Source organism: Bison bison, unplaced genomic scaffold, assembly GCF_000754665.1.
Source record: "Bison bison bison isolate TAMUID 2011002044 unplaced genomic scaffold, Bison_UMD1.0 scf7180017864492, whole genome shotgun sequence".
Classification (NCBI taxonomy): domain Eukaryota; kingdom Metazoa; phylum Chordata; class Mammalia; order Artiodactyla; family Bovidae; genus Bison; species Bison bison.
The window spans coordinates 2,937,186-2,958,589 of record NW_011495051.1 but is presented as its reverse complement, the minus strand read 5'-3'; the positions used below and the strand labels follow the sequence as shown (position 1 = coordinate 2,958,589).

Here is a 21,404-nt window from a genome sequence, read left to right as displayed (position 1 = left end):
CTGGATTTTCCTTCTGATCCCTAGTGAGGCCCCGGTTCCCTGTGTCAAACTCCCTCACCGGGCTGGGAACGTGAGAGGTGCCTGGTCCCTGAGGATCCCCAGTACAATACGGTGAATGTGCTAAATGCCATTATTCAGTGAATGAATGAATAAATGAGGTTCATAGGAACCCCCTTAAGATACTCAAAGACTCAGTGGGGTGGTAGAAAGGGGTGGGACCATCACCTCCAGACACGGCACCCCATGACCCCAGCACCAGTTCTGCATCTTCAGCTCCCACTCCTCACCACTCCCATGCCAACCAGCCACATCTGCCCAAGGCTCCCTCCCAGTAATAGTGCCCTTCTCTGTGAAGGGTACCTCGCTGGATGTCACAGGGGTGGGATGGCAGAGACAGGTGGGGTGGCATCTGTTGACTCCTGCCATCAACCTGATGGAGATTTTGTGTGAACACATGCATCCTGGTATCCCTGCCACCAGCAGGTCTCAAAATTCTGGGCGTGGACAACAGGACTCCTCTTGTGCCTGGCATGGGAGGGCCCACTCTCACCCTTTGAGGGGAAACAGTCTCCTAAGATCCTACAGCCAGCGGAGGATGTGGATCTCCAGTCATGCGATGAGATGGCTGGAGGGACAAAGCACAGGGTCACATCTCAGACCCATCCTTGAGTGTCCGTGTGACCCCAGGTGAGCCACACCCCTCTGTGCCTCAGTCTCCCCATCTGTGATGCCCAGAGGGGGCTTGCAAGCTCCACCCCCTTCCCCATGCCTTGCTTGGGTTGGGAAGATCCCCTGGAGAAGGAATGGCTACCCACACCAGCATTCTTCCCTGGAGAATTCCATGGAGAGAGGAGCCTGGCGGGCTACAGTCTATGGGGTCATAAAGAGCTGGAGACGGCTGAAGTGACTAAACACGCACAAGACTGGGGGCAGAAGGAACTTGAATCACAGAGAGGCAGAGCCAGAAGGAGGCCTCAGGAGGAACCCAGGTGGGCTTCCCATTCTGGCGGCAGGAGCCAGAAGCAAGACAGGCCATGACTTAAGTCACCCAAGTCGCTGTGCCCCATCCTGGCATGTGAAATCTGCTCTCTCTGCACCCTGCCCAAGACCAGAGCCACATCCCATGCACGTGAACAGAAGTCACAAACCTCCCTTCTCACCGGTGCTTTATTTCCCATAAAAATCCCCCAAAGCCCGTGGAACTGATGTCTTTACATCACGACAGTAATCATAATGAATTGTTTGTTTTAAAAACCACAAAGCTGGCTGTCGGAAGCATGGGCGTGTGAACTACGACCTTGGGTCGGGGGTGGACTTAGGGCGCACCCCGTGTGTCACAGAGGAAAACCCGACGTCCCTTCACAAGGAGGGCTCAGTGTCCACTGTTTCAGTCAAACTGCCCCGTGGATAGAAATCTTCCACAAAGCCCATTTCAGAGGGTATGGCTAGGCTCCCGCCTGAATGTGGTGGCCCCATCTGGGTGGAGCTGCACCTCAGAACCTCATGCACCTATGAAGACGTAGCCGGCCTGGAGACCGCCTCCCTGGGGGGCTCTCTCTCTACTCTGGAGGGGTCTGCGTGGCTGGGTTGGGGTCCTTGGTTCCACTTGCCTGTTGTTTGCGCTGCTGGTGGTCCTGAGGGGTGGCAGGTGGGCCACAGTGAACTGGGAGGCGGGGTGGGGGTCCGTGTTGAAATTTCTTGTTCGGCCGGAAGTTTTAGGCCACAGAATCCTTGAGGGCGGGATGGTCTGCCCCTCTCGTCCCTCTGTGGCCTCTGCACACGTGTTTTTGCACACATGGCCAGTTGTGTTCGACTCTGAGATCCCACAGACTGTAGCCTGCCAGGCTCCTCTGCCCATGGGATTCTCCAGGCAAGAATACTGGAGTGGGTTACCATTTCCTCCTCCAGGGGATCTTCCCAACCCAGGGATCGAACCTGTGTCTCCTGTGCTGGAAGGCAGATTCTTTACCACTTAACCACTTGGGAAGCCCCATTGGCTCTGCAGGCTCTCAGTAACTGTCACATTGGGTGGAATGCATCGGTTCCTATCCCCGGCTCCTTTCTCACTGTCACTGAAGCACTGTTGCTAGAAGTTACTGTGTATACTATACTGTGGATCTGTGGGCCTTGCAGGCCACATGTCCATCTCATCAGCAGAGCAGAACCAGTCACTTGAACCTGGAGTTCAACCGGGCCCTGCAGATGCCGAGGCACCTTTTATAAAAGGAGGCACTCAGGGGTGGGGCACGAGCAGACCCAGGATGGAGGGGGCTTTCAGTGCGGGGGTGGGAGTGGAGGGGAGCAGCCTGCCTTGGGCTCCAGGTAACTCATTGGAGCCGGGAACACGGATCCTGTCCTTTATTTGACATTCAGGAAACAAAGCAGAAATACAAATTAAAAAATCCCACCAGACACCCAAAGGCCCCAGCCTTGCAGGAGCAGTGCTGGGTTCCAGAAGACAGAGGCCCAAGGCCCTGCATTTTCCAAGATGGGAGCCACTGGTGGGACAATTCCTGCCATGCAGAAAGCCTTGTTGTCCCTTTGCCTCAGTGCTGAGTGCCACTGGCTCCCTCCTGTCATCAGGGTAACCCTAGAGGCACGCCCTTGATGCCAAGAATCTCCTACTGGGAGATGATTGGGGTAGGGGGTCAATCAAACCTGGATGACGCCTGCCACAGAGGCCAGACACCACCACTGTTTGACTTCTGCACAAATTTGTGGAAACAGAGGGCTTCCCTGGTGACTCAGATGGTAAAGAATCTGCCTGCCATGCAGGAGACCCGGGTTTGATACCGGAGTTGGGAAAATCCCCTGGAGAAGGAAATGGCAACCCACTCCAGTATTCTTGCCTGGAGAATCCCATGGACAGAGAAACCTGGTGGATTATAGTCCATGGGTCAATGGGGTTGCAAAGAATCGGACACAACTGAACTACTCACAATTTTCATGGAAACAGAAACTCTCAGGGTTGTAGGGGACTGCAGGGGACCACTCTGTGCAAGCACTGCTCATCCTTTTCTTGAATGCCTCAAGAGATGGGGAAGTCACTCCCTCTAGAGCCCACCTGACTGGTCTTTGGAGCACATTAGAAAAGTCTTTTTTTCCTTTCCTCCCTAAGGAAATTTGTCTCCTGTTAATGCAGGTGGCCATAGCATCCAGACCACTGCGATTCATTTTTCCCAGTGACATTTGTAACACTCAAAAGTCCAGTACCCTGTATATGCTTTCTTGTCCGTCAGTATTTCTGTGATGAGCTTATCTTGAAAGCTGGTTTCTCAGCTTCTGCTCCTGGTGGGAACCCAAGGGGGCACATCCCAACTCCATGCTAGGGGGAGGGATTGGGAAAGTGAGGAGGCTCAGCTCGGTAGGAGGTATTGGTTTGGATTGCCCTGTGGCATGGCCTCTGCCTTCAAGGGGCTGGAGAATGTTCTAGACTGAGGGAGAGGGTGGTTGCAACTGTAGGGCAAGGATGATTATCAGTGGCCCTCACTGGTGCCATGGCCTCTGATGTTCCTCAAGGAGGTGGGAGTTATAGGAGGCGAGGGGGCTGGTTTAAAGGAAAAGCTGTGAGTTCAAAGGTCAGGCAGTTCCCCCAGGACATGGTGCTGCTGGGGGTGGTGCTGAACTTCCAGGCCCGATGCCCAGGACTGCAGGGACTGTTCTGGGAGGAAAGGCACGAGGAAGAATCCAGACCCAGCCAGGGAGTCGGTGGGCATCTGTGGCTCCAACCTGGACCAGGTGACACACAAGAGAAGGATCCTGACCAGGAGTCTGTGCAGTGGGATGGGGTCTCTGAGGCCATCAAGACGCATGGGCCATGCTCGATGCTTCTTGCTCTTCTTGGCCATGAGCTCATAAGTGTGGAAGGGTGGAGAATTGGGTTCTTTTCCAGATGCATTAATACTGCATCATTTTTTTTTAAAAGTGTTTTCAAGCAGCTAGAAAGGATGTTGGGTTTCAGAGATGGATGGGGGAGATGGGCACCCCACTGGAGACTGGGACTTGGGATGAGGTGAGGATGAGATCCAGGGCCGCAGGGCATCTGACAGAGGTTTCTTGGCATCTGAGATCTTTCGTGTTCTCCTCTGTGCTCACGTTACTTCAGGACATGCTGAAGAGGGAGAGACATGGTCAAGTTACCATGATTGGATTTAGAGAAAGTGGAAAATGTTCCATGTGTGTGGAATTGAAAAGAATGATCTAATCTGGCTTTGGCACGCTCTCAACAAGAAGAGTGGCACCTACCTTGCAAAGTCTGCCACCTGCCACCCACCTTCCAGGTGTGGTTCTGAAGGGCACCTCTCTTTGGTGCCCCAGCCAATGAGTAGGCCCCAGGGCGGGTGCCCTCAATCAGACTGGGTCAGTTTTCAATTCACCCATCTATTCACCATCCTTCCATCCACTCATCCAACCAACCATCCATCCATCCACACACTCATCCATTCATCCATCTAACCAACCACCCATCCATCATCTATCCACCCATCCATCCATCCACTTATCCAACTCACCATTCACCTCTCCATCCACTTAGCCAACCAACCATCTATCTATCCACACACCCATCCATCCAACCATCCATTTATCCATCCATCCATCCACCCACACACTCATCCATTTATCCATCCATCCAACCAACCATCCATCCATCCACTTGTCCAACCAACCATCCATCTATCTACACACCCATCCATCCATCCAACCATCCATTTATACATCCAACCATCCATCCACATCCATCCAAGCAACCATCCATCCATCCATCCATCCACACACCCATTCAACCATCCATCCGTTGACTTATCCATCACCCATCCACCCATCTGTCCATCTATCCACAGGACCCATCTATCTGTTTATCCACCCACCCATATACCTGTCCATCTACCTATCCATCCATCTATCCACCCATCTGTCCATCTATCCATTGCTCCCAATCATTCTTTCTATTATGTATTTAATCATTTTAAAAGTGCTTGTTTTTTTATTATCTCTGCCTGAGGTTCCCCGGGGGCATCTAATTCTGCTGTTTATCTGACTTTTTTCATGGTGAATGATTTCCTTGTGTGTTGTGTGTTTGTGGATGGGGACTTATTTTCAGAATGCATAGATTGAGATGGTCTTGTCAGAAATGTATTGAGAACTTGCCTCTATTCAGTGTCTCCAGGGCAGTACTGGTTTAAGTCCATTTTTGATGTTTATTTCTCAGCTTGAGGCTTCTTGGGTCACATGGATAGTATTAAGACATGTAGCTGGCCCATGTTACAGATTTGTAGCAGAGAATGTGGTCAAGGATTAACCCTGCACATTCCAAAGAAAAGTCTGGCCCTTTCCCAGCCTCTTGGAGGCCACCTCCATGACCTTGGAATGTCCTTCTTGATAAGAGTATCTTTGTTTGCCTGGGACCTTGGGTCATGTTGGATAGTCTATGCTGACAGTGTGACTTAAGACAGGAGCTGTGGACCATGTGGTATCACCTCAACCTCTGGAAGGGTTAGAGACGAAGGTCAGCCATGTGTACAGCCCACCACGCATATGACTGACCCCCAGTAAACACCCTGGACGCCAGGGCTCCTGGCGAGCAGCACAGGTTGGTGACACTTGGTGTGTGCCACCGCACTTGGCTGCTGGGAGAATAAAGAGCTGTCCCCACGAGTGCCCTGGGAGACAACAGCTGGGAACTTGCACCTGTCTCTCTTTGCCCAGCCCCATACAGCTCTTCCTATTGCTGATTTTGATCTGTATCCACCCGTCCACTGTGATAAACCATAACCGTGAGCAGATCTGCTTTGCTGAGTCCTGTGAGTGCTTCTAGCAAACCATGGACCCTGAGGGTGGTCCCCAGGACCCGAGACACACAGGGAGGCTTTTTCTGGCATCTAGAGCCAGGCAGACACACTGAGATCGATAGTGGGCAGGTAGTGCACCCTTCAGCTGAGTTAAATCCCAGGTTTCAGGGGTCCTGGCTATGGGTGAATGTCTCAGCCGGGGTCCTCAGCCTGGGACCTCCCATCATTGCACCCCCTGGAGTTGGGCAGGGACCAGCTTCTCACTCAATCCCAGAGGAGGCCCTGTTGTCACGGTAATCATGATCTCTCTGCCTCCCTGGTGCCTCCTCCCTCTACCACCAAGTCACGGGGACTCATCCAGGCTAGGTTCCACTTAGAATGTTTCCAAAAAAACGTGCCAAGAACCACCCCTCCCCCCTCCCCCCTTCCCCCCCGGCTTCCCACACACCTCGTTTCCTGATCTTCTGTGGCCAAAGCAGACCTGTGGGAAAAGGAAGGAATCCCAGCATTAGTTGCCTGTTTGGGAGCCTTGGCATTTGGCTGTGAGCCCTATGAGGCCCAACATGGCTGCATCCTGATCTGGCACAAAGCAAGCGTCAGCATGTGTCTCCTGTGTAACAAATGAGCCAGGACAGGTAGTCACGAGGATGGCCAAGCCCCTTGGCTGCCACACAGTGAAGTCACCAGTGTTGCCCCAGGCCCACCTGTCTGGAAGGTGGGACCCACCCACCAGGGCCTGCACAAAGGCCAGCCAGAACCTCCATCTGAGAGCAGATCCTGGTCTCTCAGGCACATCAGTTGCCCCTGGCCCCCATGCTTGGCCTGTGATAGATGCAAGGTGGGAGGAGGAGGAGGGGACAGTCCCGGGCTATAGCCACTTCCCTCAAAGAGCCCAAGGACAGGAGAAGAAGGGTACAACAAGCAGCAACTGCAGGAGGCAGATGGCACAGAAAGAGACAGGGAAGGACAGGGCCATGCTATCTGTCTGCACATCCCAGGGGGAGGCACTAAAGGACTTTTATAATAACAGAGTCACTGGATTAAAAACAAATTAGGAGGGGATGGGAATGGAAGGGATTGCTTAGTTGGGTACAGGGTCTCCCTCTGGGTGGAAAGAATGTTTGGGAGAGAGGTGCTGGTTGCCCAAAATTGTTGTTCAACTGCTCAGTCATGTCTGACTCTTTGCAGCCCCATGGATTGCAGCACACTAGGCCTCCCTGTCCTTCACTATCTCCAGGAGTTTGGTCAAACTCATGTCCATTGAGTCGGTGATGCCCTCCAACCATTTCCTCCTCTGTTGCCCTCTTTAGCCTTCAATCTTTCCAAGCATCCAGGTCTTTTACAATGAGTCGGCTCTTTCAATCAGGTGGCCAAAATATTGTAGCTTTGGCTTCAGTGTCAGTCCTTTCAATGAATATTCAGGGTTGCTTGCCTTTAGGATGGACTGGTTTGATCTTCTTGCAGTCCAAGGGACTCTAAAGAGATGTACTAAATTCACATTAAAATGGTTTGATGGAGTAGGTCTTGTGGTGGGGCTTTTTTTTTTTTTTCTTCACTATGAAGCATACAGGATCTTAGTTTCTAGACCAGGGATGGAACCTGCGCCCCATGTAGTGGAAGTGTGGAGTCTCAACCACTGGATCACCAGGGAAGTCCCAAGGTGGTCTTATTTCAGCACCATAGTGACCTTAGATCACCTTCATCTGATGTTCTTTGGGCTCGGCAGCCCCTGGCAGGTGTGACCTCTTGCCCATGGCCACCTGGACACTTACCTGTCTTCTGCCAGTCCCGCCTCTGCCTTCTCTTCAGACCTGGGCAGGACGTACTCCGGCTGCGGCCTCGCGCTGGGAACAGAAAGAGGTGAGCAGGGGTAACCAGCTGGCTGAGTGGGCTGAGGGGCTCTTGGCTCCCACTCCCCTCCATCTGGGCTGCCGTGACCTGACAGCAGTCTGGAAAGGGTTTGCCTGCCCTGGGAAGTGCCGGGGCCCAGAGGGTGGAGCAAGTGATGGGATGGTCAGGAATTCATCAAGATGAAGGCCATGGGGAGAAAGAAAAAAAAAATGAGAAAAAAATATAGAGAGAGATTTAAAAAAAGCAGAACAATAATGAAGACTAAAAGATAACAACCTCTGAGGGGTAAAACCAGACTCCAACAGCAAAGAGAGAGAAGAAAAAGAAAAAAAAAAATATATATATATATATATAAATAAGAAAAATATAAGTAAGAGGGATCAGAATAATAACAAAGATTAGAAAATAACAGAATAAGAAACCACAATCACAGAAAACTGATCAAACTGATTACATAAACTACAGCCTTGTCTAACTCAATGAAATTATGAGCCATGCCGTGCAGGGCCAAGCAAGATGGACAGGTCATGGTGGAGAGTTCTGACAAAACGTGGTGCACTGGAGAAGGAAACGGCAAACCACTTCAGTATTCTTGCCTTCCCCATGAACAGTATGAAAAGGCAAAAAGATATGGCACTGAAAGATGAACTCCCCAGGTCGGTAGGTGCCCAATATGCTACTGGAGAAGAGTGGAGAAATAACTCCAGAAAGAATGAAGAGACAGAGCCAAAGCGAAAAAAAACCCCAGCTGTGGCTGTGACTGGTGATGGAAATAAAGTCTAATGCTGTAAAGAGCAGTATTGCATAGGAACCTGGACTGTTAGGTCCATGAATCAAGATAAATTGGAAGTGGTCAAATAGGAGATGACCAGAGTGAACATAGACATTTTAGCAATCAGCGAACTAAAATGGACTGGAATGGGTGAATTTAACTCAGATGACCATTATATCTACTACTGTGGGCTAAGAATCCCTTAGAAGAAATGAAGTAGCCCTCATAGTCAGCAAAAGAGTTCCAAATGCAGTTTTTGGGTGCAGTCTCAAAAATGACAGATTGATCTCTGTTCATTTCCAAGGCAAAACTTTCAATATCACAGTAATCCAAGTCCATGCCCCAACCAGTAATGCTGAAGAAGCTGAAGTTGAACAGGTCTATGAAGACCTACGAGACCTTCTAGAACTAACACCCAAAAGAGATGTCCTTTTCATTACAGGGGACAGGAATGCAAAAGTAGGAAGTTAAGAGATACGTGGAGTAACAGGCAACTTTGGCCTTGGAGTACAAAATGAAGCAGGGCAAAGGCTAACAGAGTTTTTCCAAGAGAACGCACTGATCATAGCAAACACCCTCTTCCAACAACACAAGAGATGATGCTACATGTGAACATTACCAGATGGTCAATACCGGAATCAGATTGATTATATTCTTTGCAGCCAAAGATGGAGAAGCTCTACACAGTCAGCAAAAACAAGACCTGGAGCGGACTGTGGCTCAGATCATGAACTCCTTATTGCCAAATTCAGACTTAAATTGAAGAAAGTAGGGGAAACCACTAGACCATTCAGGTATGACCTAAATCAAATCCCTTACAATTATACAGTGGAAGTGACAAATAGACTCAAGGGATTAGATCTGATAGAGTGACTGAAGAGCTATGGATGGAGCTTCGTGACATTGTGTAGGAGGCAGTGATCAAGACCATCCTCAAGAAAAAGAAATGCAAAAGGGCAAAACGGTTGTCTGAGGAGGCCTTACAAATAGCTGAGAAAAGAAAAGCTAAAGGCAAAGGAGAAAAGGAAAGATATACCTATCTGAATGCAGAGTTCCAAAGAATAGCAAGGAGAGGTAAGAAAGCCTTCCTCAGTGATCAATGCAAAGAAATAGAGGAAAACAACAGAATGGGAAAGACTAGAGATCTCTTCAAGAAAATTAGAGATATCAAGGGAATATTTCATGCAAAGATGGGTGCAATAAAGGACAGAAATGGTATGGACCTAACAGAAGCAAGAGATATTAAGAAAAGGTGGCAAGAATACATAGAAGAACAATACAAAAAGGATCTTCATGACCCATGGCTTAACTGTGCAGAGGATAAGGCCCAGGTCCCCAGGAGGATCCCCAGGGCCCTGGGCAGGGGAACAGCAGATGGATTCCCCTCTCTTCCACACCCAGGGGGACTCCTGCTCTGTCTCCTCTCTCACCTGCACCCACAGGACCTACATGGGCAGAGGGTGCCCTTGGAAGTATCCCTGGAGGACAGAAGGGGTCCCAGAGAGTGGAGGGGGCCCGGAGGGAGGTGGGCCCTGGAGGATGGAGGGGGCCCTGGGAAGGAGGAGGGAACTGGAGGAAAGCGTGGTTCCCAGATGGTGGAGGGCCCTTGGAAGGGAGAAGGAGGGGGCATGCAGAGTATGGGGACCCTGGATGGTGGAGGGTTTCCTGAATGGTGGAGGGCTTGGCCTGGAGGGAGCAGAGACCCTTGAGGGCAAGAGGGGAACCCTGCAGAGCAGAGGACCCAGTCCAGAGGACAGATTGGGGTCCCCAGAGGGATGAGGGGTCTCCAGAGGTGTAACAGGAGGGAAAGGGGCAGGGCACAACTTTTGAAAGAATGACATAGCCCAAGGACACAACATAAACCAATAAGAATCAAATAGGTCCAAGAAGGGAGACAAGGGGACTTTGATTAGACCTTGATCCTCGATCTGCAAGCTAAATGACACACCCAGAGGCACCACCACAGTTCCAAGGCACTGTCAAAAGACCAAGGAGTGGGCAGTTGCCCAATTCCTGGAAATCTCCACTCTTTCCCCAAAATAGTTGGAATAATCCTCCCACTCGTTAGCCTATGAAATTACCCACCCTATAAAAACTAACCACACCACATTTCATGGCCGCGCTTGCCCTCTGCAATGGCCCACACTCTGTCTGGGGAGTGTACTTCTCTCTGCAACTGTGTAAATCCACCTCTTACCTGTCACTTTGTCTCTCACTAAATTCTGTGGTGAGACATCAAGAACCCGAGTTTCATCAGGTCCTGAAACAAGGCACTGTGGGTTTTGGCTGGGTTCGAGTCCCAATCTGACAGAAATGGTCTCAGAGGGAGGAGGAAACTGGAAAGCAGGGAGTGGAGGAGGACCTGGGGGTGAGCCCCAGAGGGTGGACGAGACCAGGAGAGTGGCCTCCTGAAGGGTGGAGGGCTCAACCTGGGGGCCTTAGGAGGCTCCCCAGGGCTGAGCCCTCACTGTCACCAGCATCATTAGAAGGTCTCTACCGAGCCCACTATTTTTGCCCAGTGGGCTACGCTGATCCTAATTCCTCATGATAACCCGCAGGATGAACTTTTCACTTGTCTAATATTATGCTGAGACTGAGCAGGGGAGCCTGGATTCCAGCCTGGGTCTGACTCCAACACCTCTAGAGAAGGCAGGGCTTTGAAACATGCGTGCGTGACATGGGTCCCAGCTGAGCTGAAGCCGCCGGCTTCCCCCAGCCTTGACCCAGCTCAGCGGCAGCCCCAACCCGGCCAGAATACGGGCTGCTCCGCACATACCTTTCTCTCCTGGCCTTCAGCCGTTCCTCCTCGTACCTGGAAGACAGAAAAAGGAGAAGGCTTAAGAGGTGGCTTGGGAATCCCCTCCACTCTGGGAACAGGAAAGCAGTCTCACTGTCACATCTGAACACATGCCAGGCTTCAGAGCAAACAGGATAGCCTGCAGCTACCTTACAAAGCCCCACCTCACCCCACCTCAGGGCAGGGATAGCTGTTTTACTGGCATATTCCAGTGTCTGGTGTTGCTGCAACTCAGCAGACATTTCTAGCATCTGCCCTAAACAAAGCCAGGATAAAGCAATTAATTATTAACGTGGCTTTGTCTACAGACACCGCCCCCCCCACCCCCCGCCACAAAGGGCCAGAGAGTCAATATTTTCAGCTTTTCATACCAGTCTCTGTGGCAACCCCTTGATTCTGTTGTAGCTTGAAAGCAGCCATGGATGGTTTGTAAATGGACAAGTGTAGCTGTGTGCCAATAAAACTTTATTTATAAAGACAAGCCAGGGGCCAGGACTCACTGGCCCCTCTGCCTACACTAGAGGAGCCAGGTCTGCTGTGTTCTGTCATTTCACAGGTGCCTGTTTCACTCTATTTTCCTCTGTCTTGCTCTCCCACTCAGGTCTGGTTCTCTGGCAGCCTGACTTGGCAGAGCATGGGAGGTTGGGAGATAAGCAGCTCTGGGGATGGATGATGTGGATGGAGGTGGGGCGGCACTCCCACGGCGCAAGACACTCACTGTAGCACACAGTCTGGGATCTGCACGTGCTCCATGGGGATGAGCTGCTCCAGATCTTCCAAGCTGTGCACATACTGGATCTTGTTGATGAACTTGACGCTGGTGGGAGGAGAAGGAGGGACACGTCTGAAAGCCAGCCCTTGGGGTGGTGACTCAGGGTCAGAGGGAGCGATGGCAGCCAGGGATGTACATGCAGCCCTATTCCAGGATGCCCCAGCACACTCACCCAAACCTCCCTCTCAGCCCATGCCAGACCTCATCCCCTGCCCCTGGTGCGGGTACAGAGCAGAACCTGGGGTCTCTGCCTGCAAGAAGGGAAGGCTCCTGAGCCATGTGTCTGACACCAGTCTCCGCTGAGCAGAGAGTTGTTGTTCAGTCGCTCAGTTGTGTCTGACGCTTTCAGATCCCATGAACTGCAGCACACAGGCCTCTCTGTCCTTCACTATCTCCCTGAGTTTGCTCAAACTCACGTCCATTGAGTCGGTGACGCCATACAACCATCTCATCCTCTGTCACTCTCTTCTCCTCCTGCCATCAATCTTTCCTGGCATCAGGGTCTTTTCTAATGAGTTGGCTCTGCATCAGGTGGCCAAACTACTGGAGCTTCAGCTTCAGCATCGGTTCTTCCAGTGAACATTCAGGGTTGATTTCCTTTAGGATTGACTGGTTTGATCTCCTTGCAGTCCAAGGGATTCTCCAGAGTCTTCTCCAGCACCACAATTTGAAGGCATCAATTCTTCGGTGCTCAGCCTTCTTTTTGGTCCCACTCACATCCGTACATGACTACTGGAAAAACCATAGCTTTGACTATATGGACTTTTGAGCAGAGAGGAAAGGAAGGAAGAAAGCAGAGAGGGATGAGATGCTATTAATATCAGACTCCAGGCTCCATCTTCCCCAGGAGGTGCTCCTCTGTGTCAGTCTTCCCAAGAACACTTTCATGGCACCATCGTCACTGTCTGGTGGCACCAGTAGTCACTTGGGCATGAGACAGGTGCACGTGGGCACTGCTGATTCATCTTCCATTCTTCCAGGGTGAATGGCTTCTTCCTGTCCAAATCCAGCTCTGGCCACTGGCTACTACTGACGTGACTGATCACCAGCCTGGGGCTTTGAACTCGTGATTTTTTTTAAAAAAACATTACCTTAAATCTAATTTTGGTACAATGTCAAATAAACTCCTTTTCAAGGTCAAATCAGTTTTTCTAACAATGAGTTACGTTCTCTAAGGCTAAGAGAATGTAACTGTACAATAAGTCATAAAATAATCAAATAGGGACTTCTCTGGTGGTCCAGTGGATAGGACTCCGAGCTTCCACAGCAGGGGGCCTGGGTTCGATCCCTGGCTGGGGAACTAAGATCCCACATGCTGAGAAGCATGGCCAAAAAGTAAAATAATAAACAATAAAAAAAGGAACTAAAGAGCCTCTTGGTGAAGGTGAAGGAGGAGACTGAAAAAGCTGGCTTGAAGCTCAACATTAAAAAAAAACTAAGATCGTGGCATCTGGTCCCATCGCTTCATGGCAAATAGAAGGCAAAAAAGTGGAAGCAGTGACAGACTTTATTTTCTTGGGCACCAAAATCACTGTGGATGATAACTGCAGCCATGAAATTAAAAGATGCTTGCTCCTCGTAAGGAAAGCTATGACAAAAATCTAGACAGTGTGTTAGAAAACAGAGACGTCACTTGGCCGACAAAGGTCCAGATAGTGGCCGTGTCACACGGTATGAGGGATCTTAGTTCCCCCACCATGGATGGAACCCAAATCCCCCTGCACTGGAAGCACAGAATCTTAACCACCGGACTGCCGGGGAAGTCCACTTTTAAACTGTGTAAAACAACCATATAGACTCCCAAGAGAGGAGCTGGAAAATGCTGATTAAAAAAGAAAAGACACATGACAACCCAGGTGGGTATCGAGACTCAGATCACGATCTCACCTGATGAAAGGGCGGGAGATGGCCAGAACGGTGCGGATGAACCAGGATGGGTGGACGATGATTAAGGACTTCAGGTTTTTCCGAAGTCTGTGTGGGGAGGCAGAGAGAGCAATATGGGCTCCCTGGGGGGAATGCCCCGGGGAGGGAGCAGCTAAAGGGTGTCACCCACTCTGTGAGCCCAGGCAGTGCTCTGATGATCTCCATTGATGGGGAGGAGACTGAGTCTTGGTTAAGCTAAGCCCACCCCCTCCACCCCTGGAAGAGTCTGCAGGTGGCAGAGCTGATGTCTGGCCCTGGCTCCCTCTTAATTTAGATTCTGAGCATCTGACTGTGTGGCCATGTGCGTATGTGTGTAAGTCACTTCAGTCGTGTCCAACTCTTTGTGACTCCATGGACTGTAGTCCACTAGGTTCCTCTGTGCATGAAATTCTCCAGGCAAGAATACTGGATGGGGCTGCCATGGCCTCCTCTGGGGGATCTTCCCGACCCAGGGATTGAACCCACATCTTTTATGTCTCCTGCACTGGCAGGTAGGTTCTTTACCACTAGCGCCACCTGGGAAGCCCTTGCATGGCCACATCACCTCTCCTTCCTGAAAGATTTTCTAGGGCCCCCAGTTCTAAGCACCTGCTACGGGCAAGTTGAACTGCAGGGGTCTTTGTCTGGTCTCCCTCTTTGTCTGGGAGCAGGATCACTGCAGGGGTCATTAGCTAAAGTGAGATCATATCCCAGCAGGGCCTGCCCCCTAACCCACAGTCACTGGGGTCCTTATAAAAGGGGGCATTTGCACACAGGCGTGCACAGGGCCGGTTCTCCCTCACAGTTCCAGAAGGAACTGACCTTGCAGACAACTTGACCAAAGACTTCTAGCTTCCAGAACTAGGAGACAACACACGTCTGCTGTTTAAGCCGCCCAGTCTGGCGCTTTGTTATGCCCGCCCCAGCCGCGCCCTTTCAGAGTGGGGGGGACTTCAGTGCGCGGGTCCCACCGCACGCTGAGGCCGTCCCCCAGCCGCATGCACTCACCTCCGGTCGATCATCTGGTAGCACTTTTTCAGCCAGCCAATGCCCGGCATCCTCCGCCGGGGCGTGGCGCCATTCAGGTACACGATCATGTAATCTTCTGCCACGAGGAGCTCCAGGCTGCTGATGACGTACCTAGTCACGAGGCACAGAGGACCGGGGACCCGGAAGGACTGGCTCAGAGTCAGGAAGCCCAGTTCCCCGGGACTAGGTCCTGTGGCCCCCGTCCTTTCTGTTTCTACCTGCCCTGGCTGTGTCACACCTGTTCAGGTGTTGTTGGCTGTCCTGGCATGCTCAGCAGGATAGCGGGGGAGGGGAGCAGAGGACTCCCAAACACCCCCAAATAGGGGTCAGTGGGCACAATGATAGTAGTAGTTACTATCTTACTGAGGAGTTTTTTTTTTTTTTTTTTTTAAACTGAGTCCCTTGGACTGCAAGGAGAGGAAACCAGTCGATCCTAAAAGGAAATCAACCCGGAACATTTCGTTGGAAGGACTGAAGCTGAAGCTCCATACTTTGGCCACCTGATGGGAAGAGCCCACTCATTGGAGAAGACCCTGATGCTGGGAAAGATAGAATGCATGAGGAGAAGGGGACCACAGAGGATGAGACGGCTGGAGGGCATACCAACTTGATGGACATGAATTTGAGCAAATTCCAGGAGACAGTGGCGCCCTGCAGTCCACGGGTTGGAAAGAGTCGGATACAACTTAGCAACTAGACAACAATTTTTTTGAGTGTTTACTAGGTGCCAAGTGATTTATACTCTTGAACTCATCTAATGGCTCCATTAATTCTGGAATGTAAGTTTCAACAGCTCCAGATGCCCTTGGGGGACTAAACAACAATTTTTTTGAGTGTTTACTAGGTGCCAACTGATTTATACTCTTGAACTCATCTAATGGCTCCATTAATTCTGGAATGTAAGTTTCAACAGCCCCAGATGCCCTTGGGGGACAAACACCCACAGCCAGTGGTCCACTGCACCTGACTTCAGGGACCTGGGGTCCATCCGAGCCCTGTCTCCCCTTAAGTGATTTCAGAAGAATCTTCTCCTCTTTCAGCCTCCACTTCCCCATCTGTAAATCAGGGAGACTGGGCTCCTTGGTAAGTCAGGCCACTTTCTGATCTGACCTTCCATGGGTACTTCCTCTTCCTCTGACCCACCTGGCACCCTCAACTGCCCCCCCACCCTGCTGCCCCCCGAGGAAGAAGGAAATCTTCATAATAATGAAAATTGGAGTGATAACGATTTGCTGAGCTCTTACTGTCATCTGCCAGGTTTTTTTTTTTTTTTTCCCCACACCAGGAGGTATATGGGATCTTAGTTCTCCAACCAGGAATCAGACCCACGGCCCTGCATTAAGAACCCAAGGATGGTGTGGTCTTAACCACTGGACACCAATGAAGTCCCACCAGGTGCTTTATCCTTAATTATCTGTCTCCATCCTAGCAAAACTACCTGTGTGTCCTTGGGCAAGTGACTTAACCTCTCTGTGCCTCAAGCACTGCAGCCACAGAATGGGAGGCAACTGTAACTACCCCACAGAGTCTTGTTGGGGATGGAACATGCTCTCACATACAAAGCCCTTAGCATTGTGGCTACCGCATAGTGTGCATGCGTGCTCAGTCACTTCAGTCGAGTCTGATTCTGTGTGACCCTAAGGACTGTAGCCCGCCAGGCTGCTCTATCCATGGGATTCTCCAGGCAAGAATACTGGAGTGGGTTGCTGTGTCCTCCTCCAGGAGATTTTGCCAACCCAAGGATCGAACCCATGTCTCTTGTGTCTCCTGCATTGGCGTGTGGATTCTTTACCGCTGAGCACCCCGGGTGGGCTTCCGTAAATGCCAGTGATGATGACAACAGCACCAGTGAGGCCCAGCGGGCAAGCAGAGGACTCAGATGCAGGTCTGCCTGTGGTTCAGCCCTTCCCTGGTGCCAGGTAGAACCACCCAGTGTGATCCTTGCTGCCTGTCCTGCCCACCGGCTGGGAACCTCAGAACTGTGGGCAGCTGGGATGGAGTGGCCAGGTCACTTACAGGAAGAGGTTCTCCATGATGTAGTGGTAGTCAGGGGAGCTGCTGTCTGGGAGGAAGCAGGCAGCAAAGACAATAATGGCATTGAGACCTTCTCCGTAGTACCCTGTGGAGAGGCAGCTGGTGAGCAGCGCTGGACAGGGCTGGGCAGAGCCCTCTCCCAGCTCTGAGTTGCCCTGTGCTCTGCCACATGCATGCGTCTCATAGCTGGCCAGCCCCCTCCCACTCACTGCCCATACTCAGAGGACACAGCTCTGGGCCCCAGCACCCTGGCTAAAGAAGCCAGAAAACACCTTCCATGGGGGATGCCAGCCACCCTCATGGGCACCTGTGGTGTGCCCCCACATGTCTAAGCCTTGCCCCCATGTGAGTTTCATCCCTGCACACCTAGACACTACAGTTTAACATCCCCCTGGCTCAGAAGAAGAGACCGAGGTTCAGAGAGGACCACTGCTGGGCCCTCTAGTTGTTGGAGCCAGGAGGGGGCCCTCAGGGCATGGTCTCACCTCCATGGGTCACCACCCTCATGTAGGGCCGGATCATGTGTAGATCGATCCGGTGTTCCTGTTCCCCAATGATCACCGTCCTCCACAGACGCCCGTTGGCTGCGCTGCCGTCCTCCGCTGAGCCGTCCCCAAACAGATCCGCGCTGTCCCCAGGCATGTTCTTGGCAGCGGCCACGGGGGTGTCATCTGGAGCAGGGCAGCAGGGAGGGTGAGAAAGAGGGACGCCTGAATCTGGACATCTCGTCCCAGCCTCCCTCTCTGGGCTGCCTTGGCCGCCCGTGGCCACAGAGCCTCTTCCTCTCCTCCCCAGGCCAGAGGAAGACCACTCATCTCACCCTTTTGCTGGGTAGAGCCCATTTCTTGCTGGGTGACATTTTTTCCCTCTCTGGGCTTCTCGGGGGTTCTTAACCACTCTTGAAATTATCTGTCTCTTGCCCATCTGTCATCCTGCAATCTTCCCACCTCAGAAAATAGCCTGGCTGTTTTCCCAGCTGCTCAGGCCCCAAACCCAGCTACCACCTTCGACCTCTTTCCCCTTCATATTTCACATCCACCCAACAAATGCTGTGCCTCTGCTTCCGTCCCCATGGACACCACCATTGCTACCTTTTAAAAAAGTACTTATTTGGTTGCGCCCTCTTTGTTGCAGCATGCAGGATCTTTAGTTGCAGCATGCAGAATCTAGTTTCCTGACCAGGGATCGAACCTGGGCCCCCTGCATTGGGAGCATGGGGTCTTAGCCACTGGACCACCAGGGAAATTCCCTGTTGCCATCTTTCTGACCTGTGTTCTTGCCTTGGAATATCAGCCCCAGTAATACCCATCCAGTGAGGCCAGTCCCGACAACCCTGCCGAAGAACCCTCCTCACCCTAGGAATCCTGGTTCAGGGTGTCTTGGGCTGGGCGTTGTGGACATTCAGGGCCAGTCACTGCCTGTGGGGGGCATCCTGGGCACTACAGGGTGTGGAGCAGCATCCCTGATCCCACCCCCTTGATGCCAGGATCCCCCCAGTTGTGACAACCACAGATGCCCCCAAATGTGGTCCAGTGTCCCTTGGGAGGGTTGAATTGCCCGAATGAGCCCCCCTACCCTTTCCCATCACCTATTTCTCCCACAGCACCAGCGACCAGGTGCAATTACCTTGTGTCCATTTGTTCTGTTACCCAGAGCCCTGCTTTCTGACTGCCCTGAGAGCAGGCAGGCACCGTGTTTTCCCGACGGATCCCTGCCCTCTCTACCCTACCTCCACATGGCAATCAAGACTCACTTCACGTACACTTGTGGAATCAGGGGGTGGCCCCTCCTTCTGGTCTTGATCACTTTTGATCAAGTGAATTGGGTGAAAGACAAGTCTCCCAGCAAAGTCCACAAGTCCACGAGAGAATGCACGTGGAGTCCCAGGGCCTGTTTTGGGAGTCTTGGGTTGGAAGCCCTGCCCCAGGCCTTCCCTGGTGAGCCAGTGGTTAAGATTCCATGCTTCCAATGCAGGGGAACAAGTTCCATCCCTGGTCTGGGAACTAAAATGCTACACAGCATGGCCAAAAAAAACCCCAAAAAACAACAAAAGAAGCCCTGCCCACCTTGAACCTCTGGGAAGGTGGGGGGAGACTCTGGCAAGATGGCCCCAGAAGCTGAGAGGAGCACTGGGGTCTGATTTGGGGATTGGGTAGGGACGGTAAGCGACCGACCTCACCTTCCCACTCCAGCTCATTGCCGTTCCCCAGGAACTCCAGTGAGTCAGTCTCATCAGGGGTCTCAATGTCATCCACGTTGATGTCCAGGTCATCGGGGGTGTCCAGGAAGTCATCTGACAGCAGGGAGCCCTCACTCTGGTCCAGGGAAATGTTGATCTCAGGGGCCACCAGCGTCTTTCGCTTACGATGAGCCCCGTTGAAGTTCAGCGTGTTGGGAGGGGCTGTGGGGGAAAGGGAAAACGGAAAGTCAAAGCAAAACCAGTCGCTTGTTTTTTCTTCCCCTTCTCCTTTTCCAGACCCTACAGAGATCTGCTCTGCCCTTCCGTGGGGAGTGCTTAGAAATCAGACAACATCCTCTCACAGCAGCAGTTAATGGAACCATCCAGCTCGGAGGTCAAGGGCAGACACTTGGACATTGGACAGTCCTGGGTTCAGAGCCTGACCTTGCTACCCACCAGCTCTGTGACCCTGCAGTGCCACCTTGCTCTGAGCTTGACTCAGTTTTACCATCTGCAAAATGGGACTCACAGGTGAGTTGAGCCAAGGTCAAACAATGACATGGAGATTAGACCCCAGGCAGCCTGGTCTCCAGATTGAGCTCCAGATCTGCCAGTATCTGCGCCTTTTGTTCCTTCTCGCTAAGGCTGATGGAGAATGTCCGAGTTCTGCTTTTTGCCTTTCTGGGATGTATGACTCTAACAATTAACTTTTGGTGATCACATAACACAGGCCAGGCCCTAGCCCACATTTTCATGTTCTGACTTCTCTAGACAGATACATGTGTTCAGTCATGTCTGACTGTTTCCCACCCCATGGACTGTAGCCTGCCAGGCTCCTCTATCCATGGGATTCTCCAGGCAAGAATATTGAAGTGGGTTGCCATGCCCTCCTCCAGGGGATCTTCCCGACCCAGGGATCGAATCCGTGTCTCTTGTGTCTCCTGGATCTCCTGCATTGGCAGGTGGATTCTTTACTGCTGAGTCAGTTGCAACCTTGCTACTGACCCATTGGACAGATGAGCAAACTGAGGCACAGGGAGGCAGGATCTTGCTATGTCACTCTGAAGCCCATGGGGGTGGATATTCCCCATGGTTTGGACCACTTCCTCCTAAAGACTCTTAGCCTGGACTCTGGTCTCCTTATAAAAGGTGGTTTTACCTCCTGGGCTGTCCCCAAGGGGTTAAAACCATCTAACAGCCCTTGGAGCAGAGCTAACCCCTCAGGCTTATGGGGTTTACAAGGGGAGGAAAGCCACCCCCTCCCCCAAAGGCAGCTCTGGGAAAAGAGGCTGACCTTCCAGAGACCCCAGAAATTCTCCGTTTCATTACATAGCCTTTGAAGACAAAATCAATAAACAAGTCAGAGAGTCCCTCACCAACTCAATGGACATGAGTGTGAGCAAACCCCAGGAGACAGTGAAGGACAGGGAATCCTGGTGTGCTGCAGTCCATGGAGTCGCAGAGAGTTGGACACAACTGAGCGACTGAACAACATCAAGGAGAATCTCGCCCCTCTCTTATATTGGATGACATTCATAGATCCATAATTAAGTGGACCACATTTTTTAAAAGTATTTATTTTTATTTATGTATTTGATTGTGCTTTGATCGGTCTTACTTGCAGCATGTGGGATCTAGTTCCCTGACCAGGGATCAAACCCATGTCCCCTGCATTGGAAGCTTGGAGTCAGCCAATGAACCACCAGGGAAATCCTTGGACTACCTTTTGTTTTCATTTTGAATCTCATATTTTTTTTTTTTTTTCACTTTGAATCTCTTGATCCATAAGCAACAGGTCAGACTGCTTCGAGAGACACTGCGGTATAGAAATATGCATTTTGGCAAAAAATTATAAAGATGCAAGTTACAGACCTCCCTTGTGGTCTAGTGGTTAGGAATCTGCCTGCTAATTCAGAAGACACAGGCTCAATCCTTGACCTGGGAAGATCCCACATGCCTCAGATCAACTAAGCCGAAGCACCACAATTACTGAGCCTGCACTCTAGAGCCTGTGCTCTGCAATAAGAGAAGCCACCACAGTGAAAAGCCTGCATATTGCAAATAGAGAATAGCCCTCGCTTGCTGCAACTAGAGAAGGCCCTTGCACAGCAATGAAGGCCTCAGATCAGATCAGATCAGATCAGTCGCTCAGTCGTGTCCGACTCTTTGCGACCCCATGAATCGCAGCATGCCAGGCCTCCCTGTCCATCACCAACTCCCGGAGTTCACTCAGACTCACGTCCATCGAGTCAGCAATGCCATCCAGCCATCTCATC

General features: G+C 51.5%; 1 protein-coding gene and 1 long non-coding RNA gene across 4 annotated transcripts in view; one reads left to right on the top strand and one right to left on the bottom strand.

The window, feature by feature from the left end:
* Positions 1–1,150: 1,150 nt before the first annotated feature.
* ATCAY (ataxia, cerebellar, Cayman type) overlaps positions 1,151–21,404 on the bottom strand; it is a 41,678-nt gene continuing 21,424 nt past the window's right edge. Inside the window, exons 3-12 of one of the 2 annotated variants that reach the window (XM_010828128.1) lie at positions 19,129–19,350; positions 17,435–17,620; positions 16,932–17,034; positions 14,895–15,026; positions 13,869–13,955; positions 11,928–12,026; positions 11,189–11,224; positions 7,562–7,633; positions 6,238–6,270; positions 1,151–4,111 (exon numbers count right to left, since the gene is read on the bottom strand). In XM_010828128.1, the coding sequence (XP_010826430.1) occupies positions 4,102–4,111; positions 6,238–6,270; positions 7,562–7,633; positions 11,189–11,224; positions 11,928–12,026; positions 13,869–13,955; positions 14,895–15,026; positions 16,932–17,034; positions 17,435–17,620; positions 19,129–19,350 (980 nt within the window). In that variant the 3' untranslated portion in view covers positions 1,151–4,101. Of the gene's footprint in view, positions 4,112–5,182; positions 5,486–6,237; positions 6,271–7,561; positions 7,634–11,188; positions 11,225–11,927; positions 12,027–13,868; positions 13,956–14,894; positions 15,027–16,931; positions 17,035–17,434; positions 17,621–19,128; positions 19,351–21,404 lie in introns of those variants that run through there. The other variant, XM_010828129.1, reaches the window with a different exon arrangement.
* The window catches only part of LOC104979671, a 10,491-nt gene continuing 4,658 nt past the window's right edge, over positions 15,572–21,404 (top strand). For both annotated transcript variants that reach the window (XR_824190.1, XR_824189.1), the window contains exons 1-2: positions 15,572–15,998; positions 19,426–19,659. This is a non-coding gene — a long non-coding RNA (uncharacterized LOC104979671). The remainder of the gene's footprint in view (positions 15,999–19,425; positions 19,660–21,404) is intronic.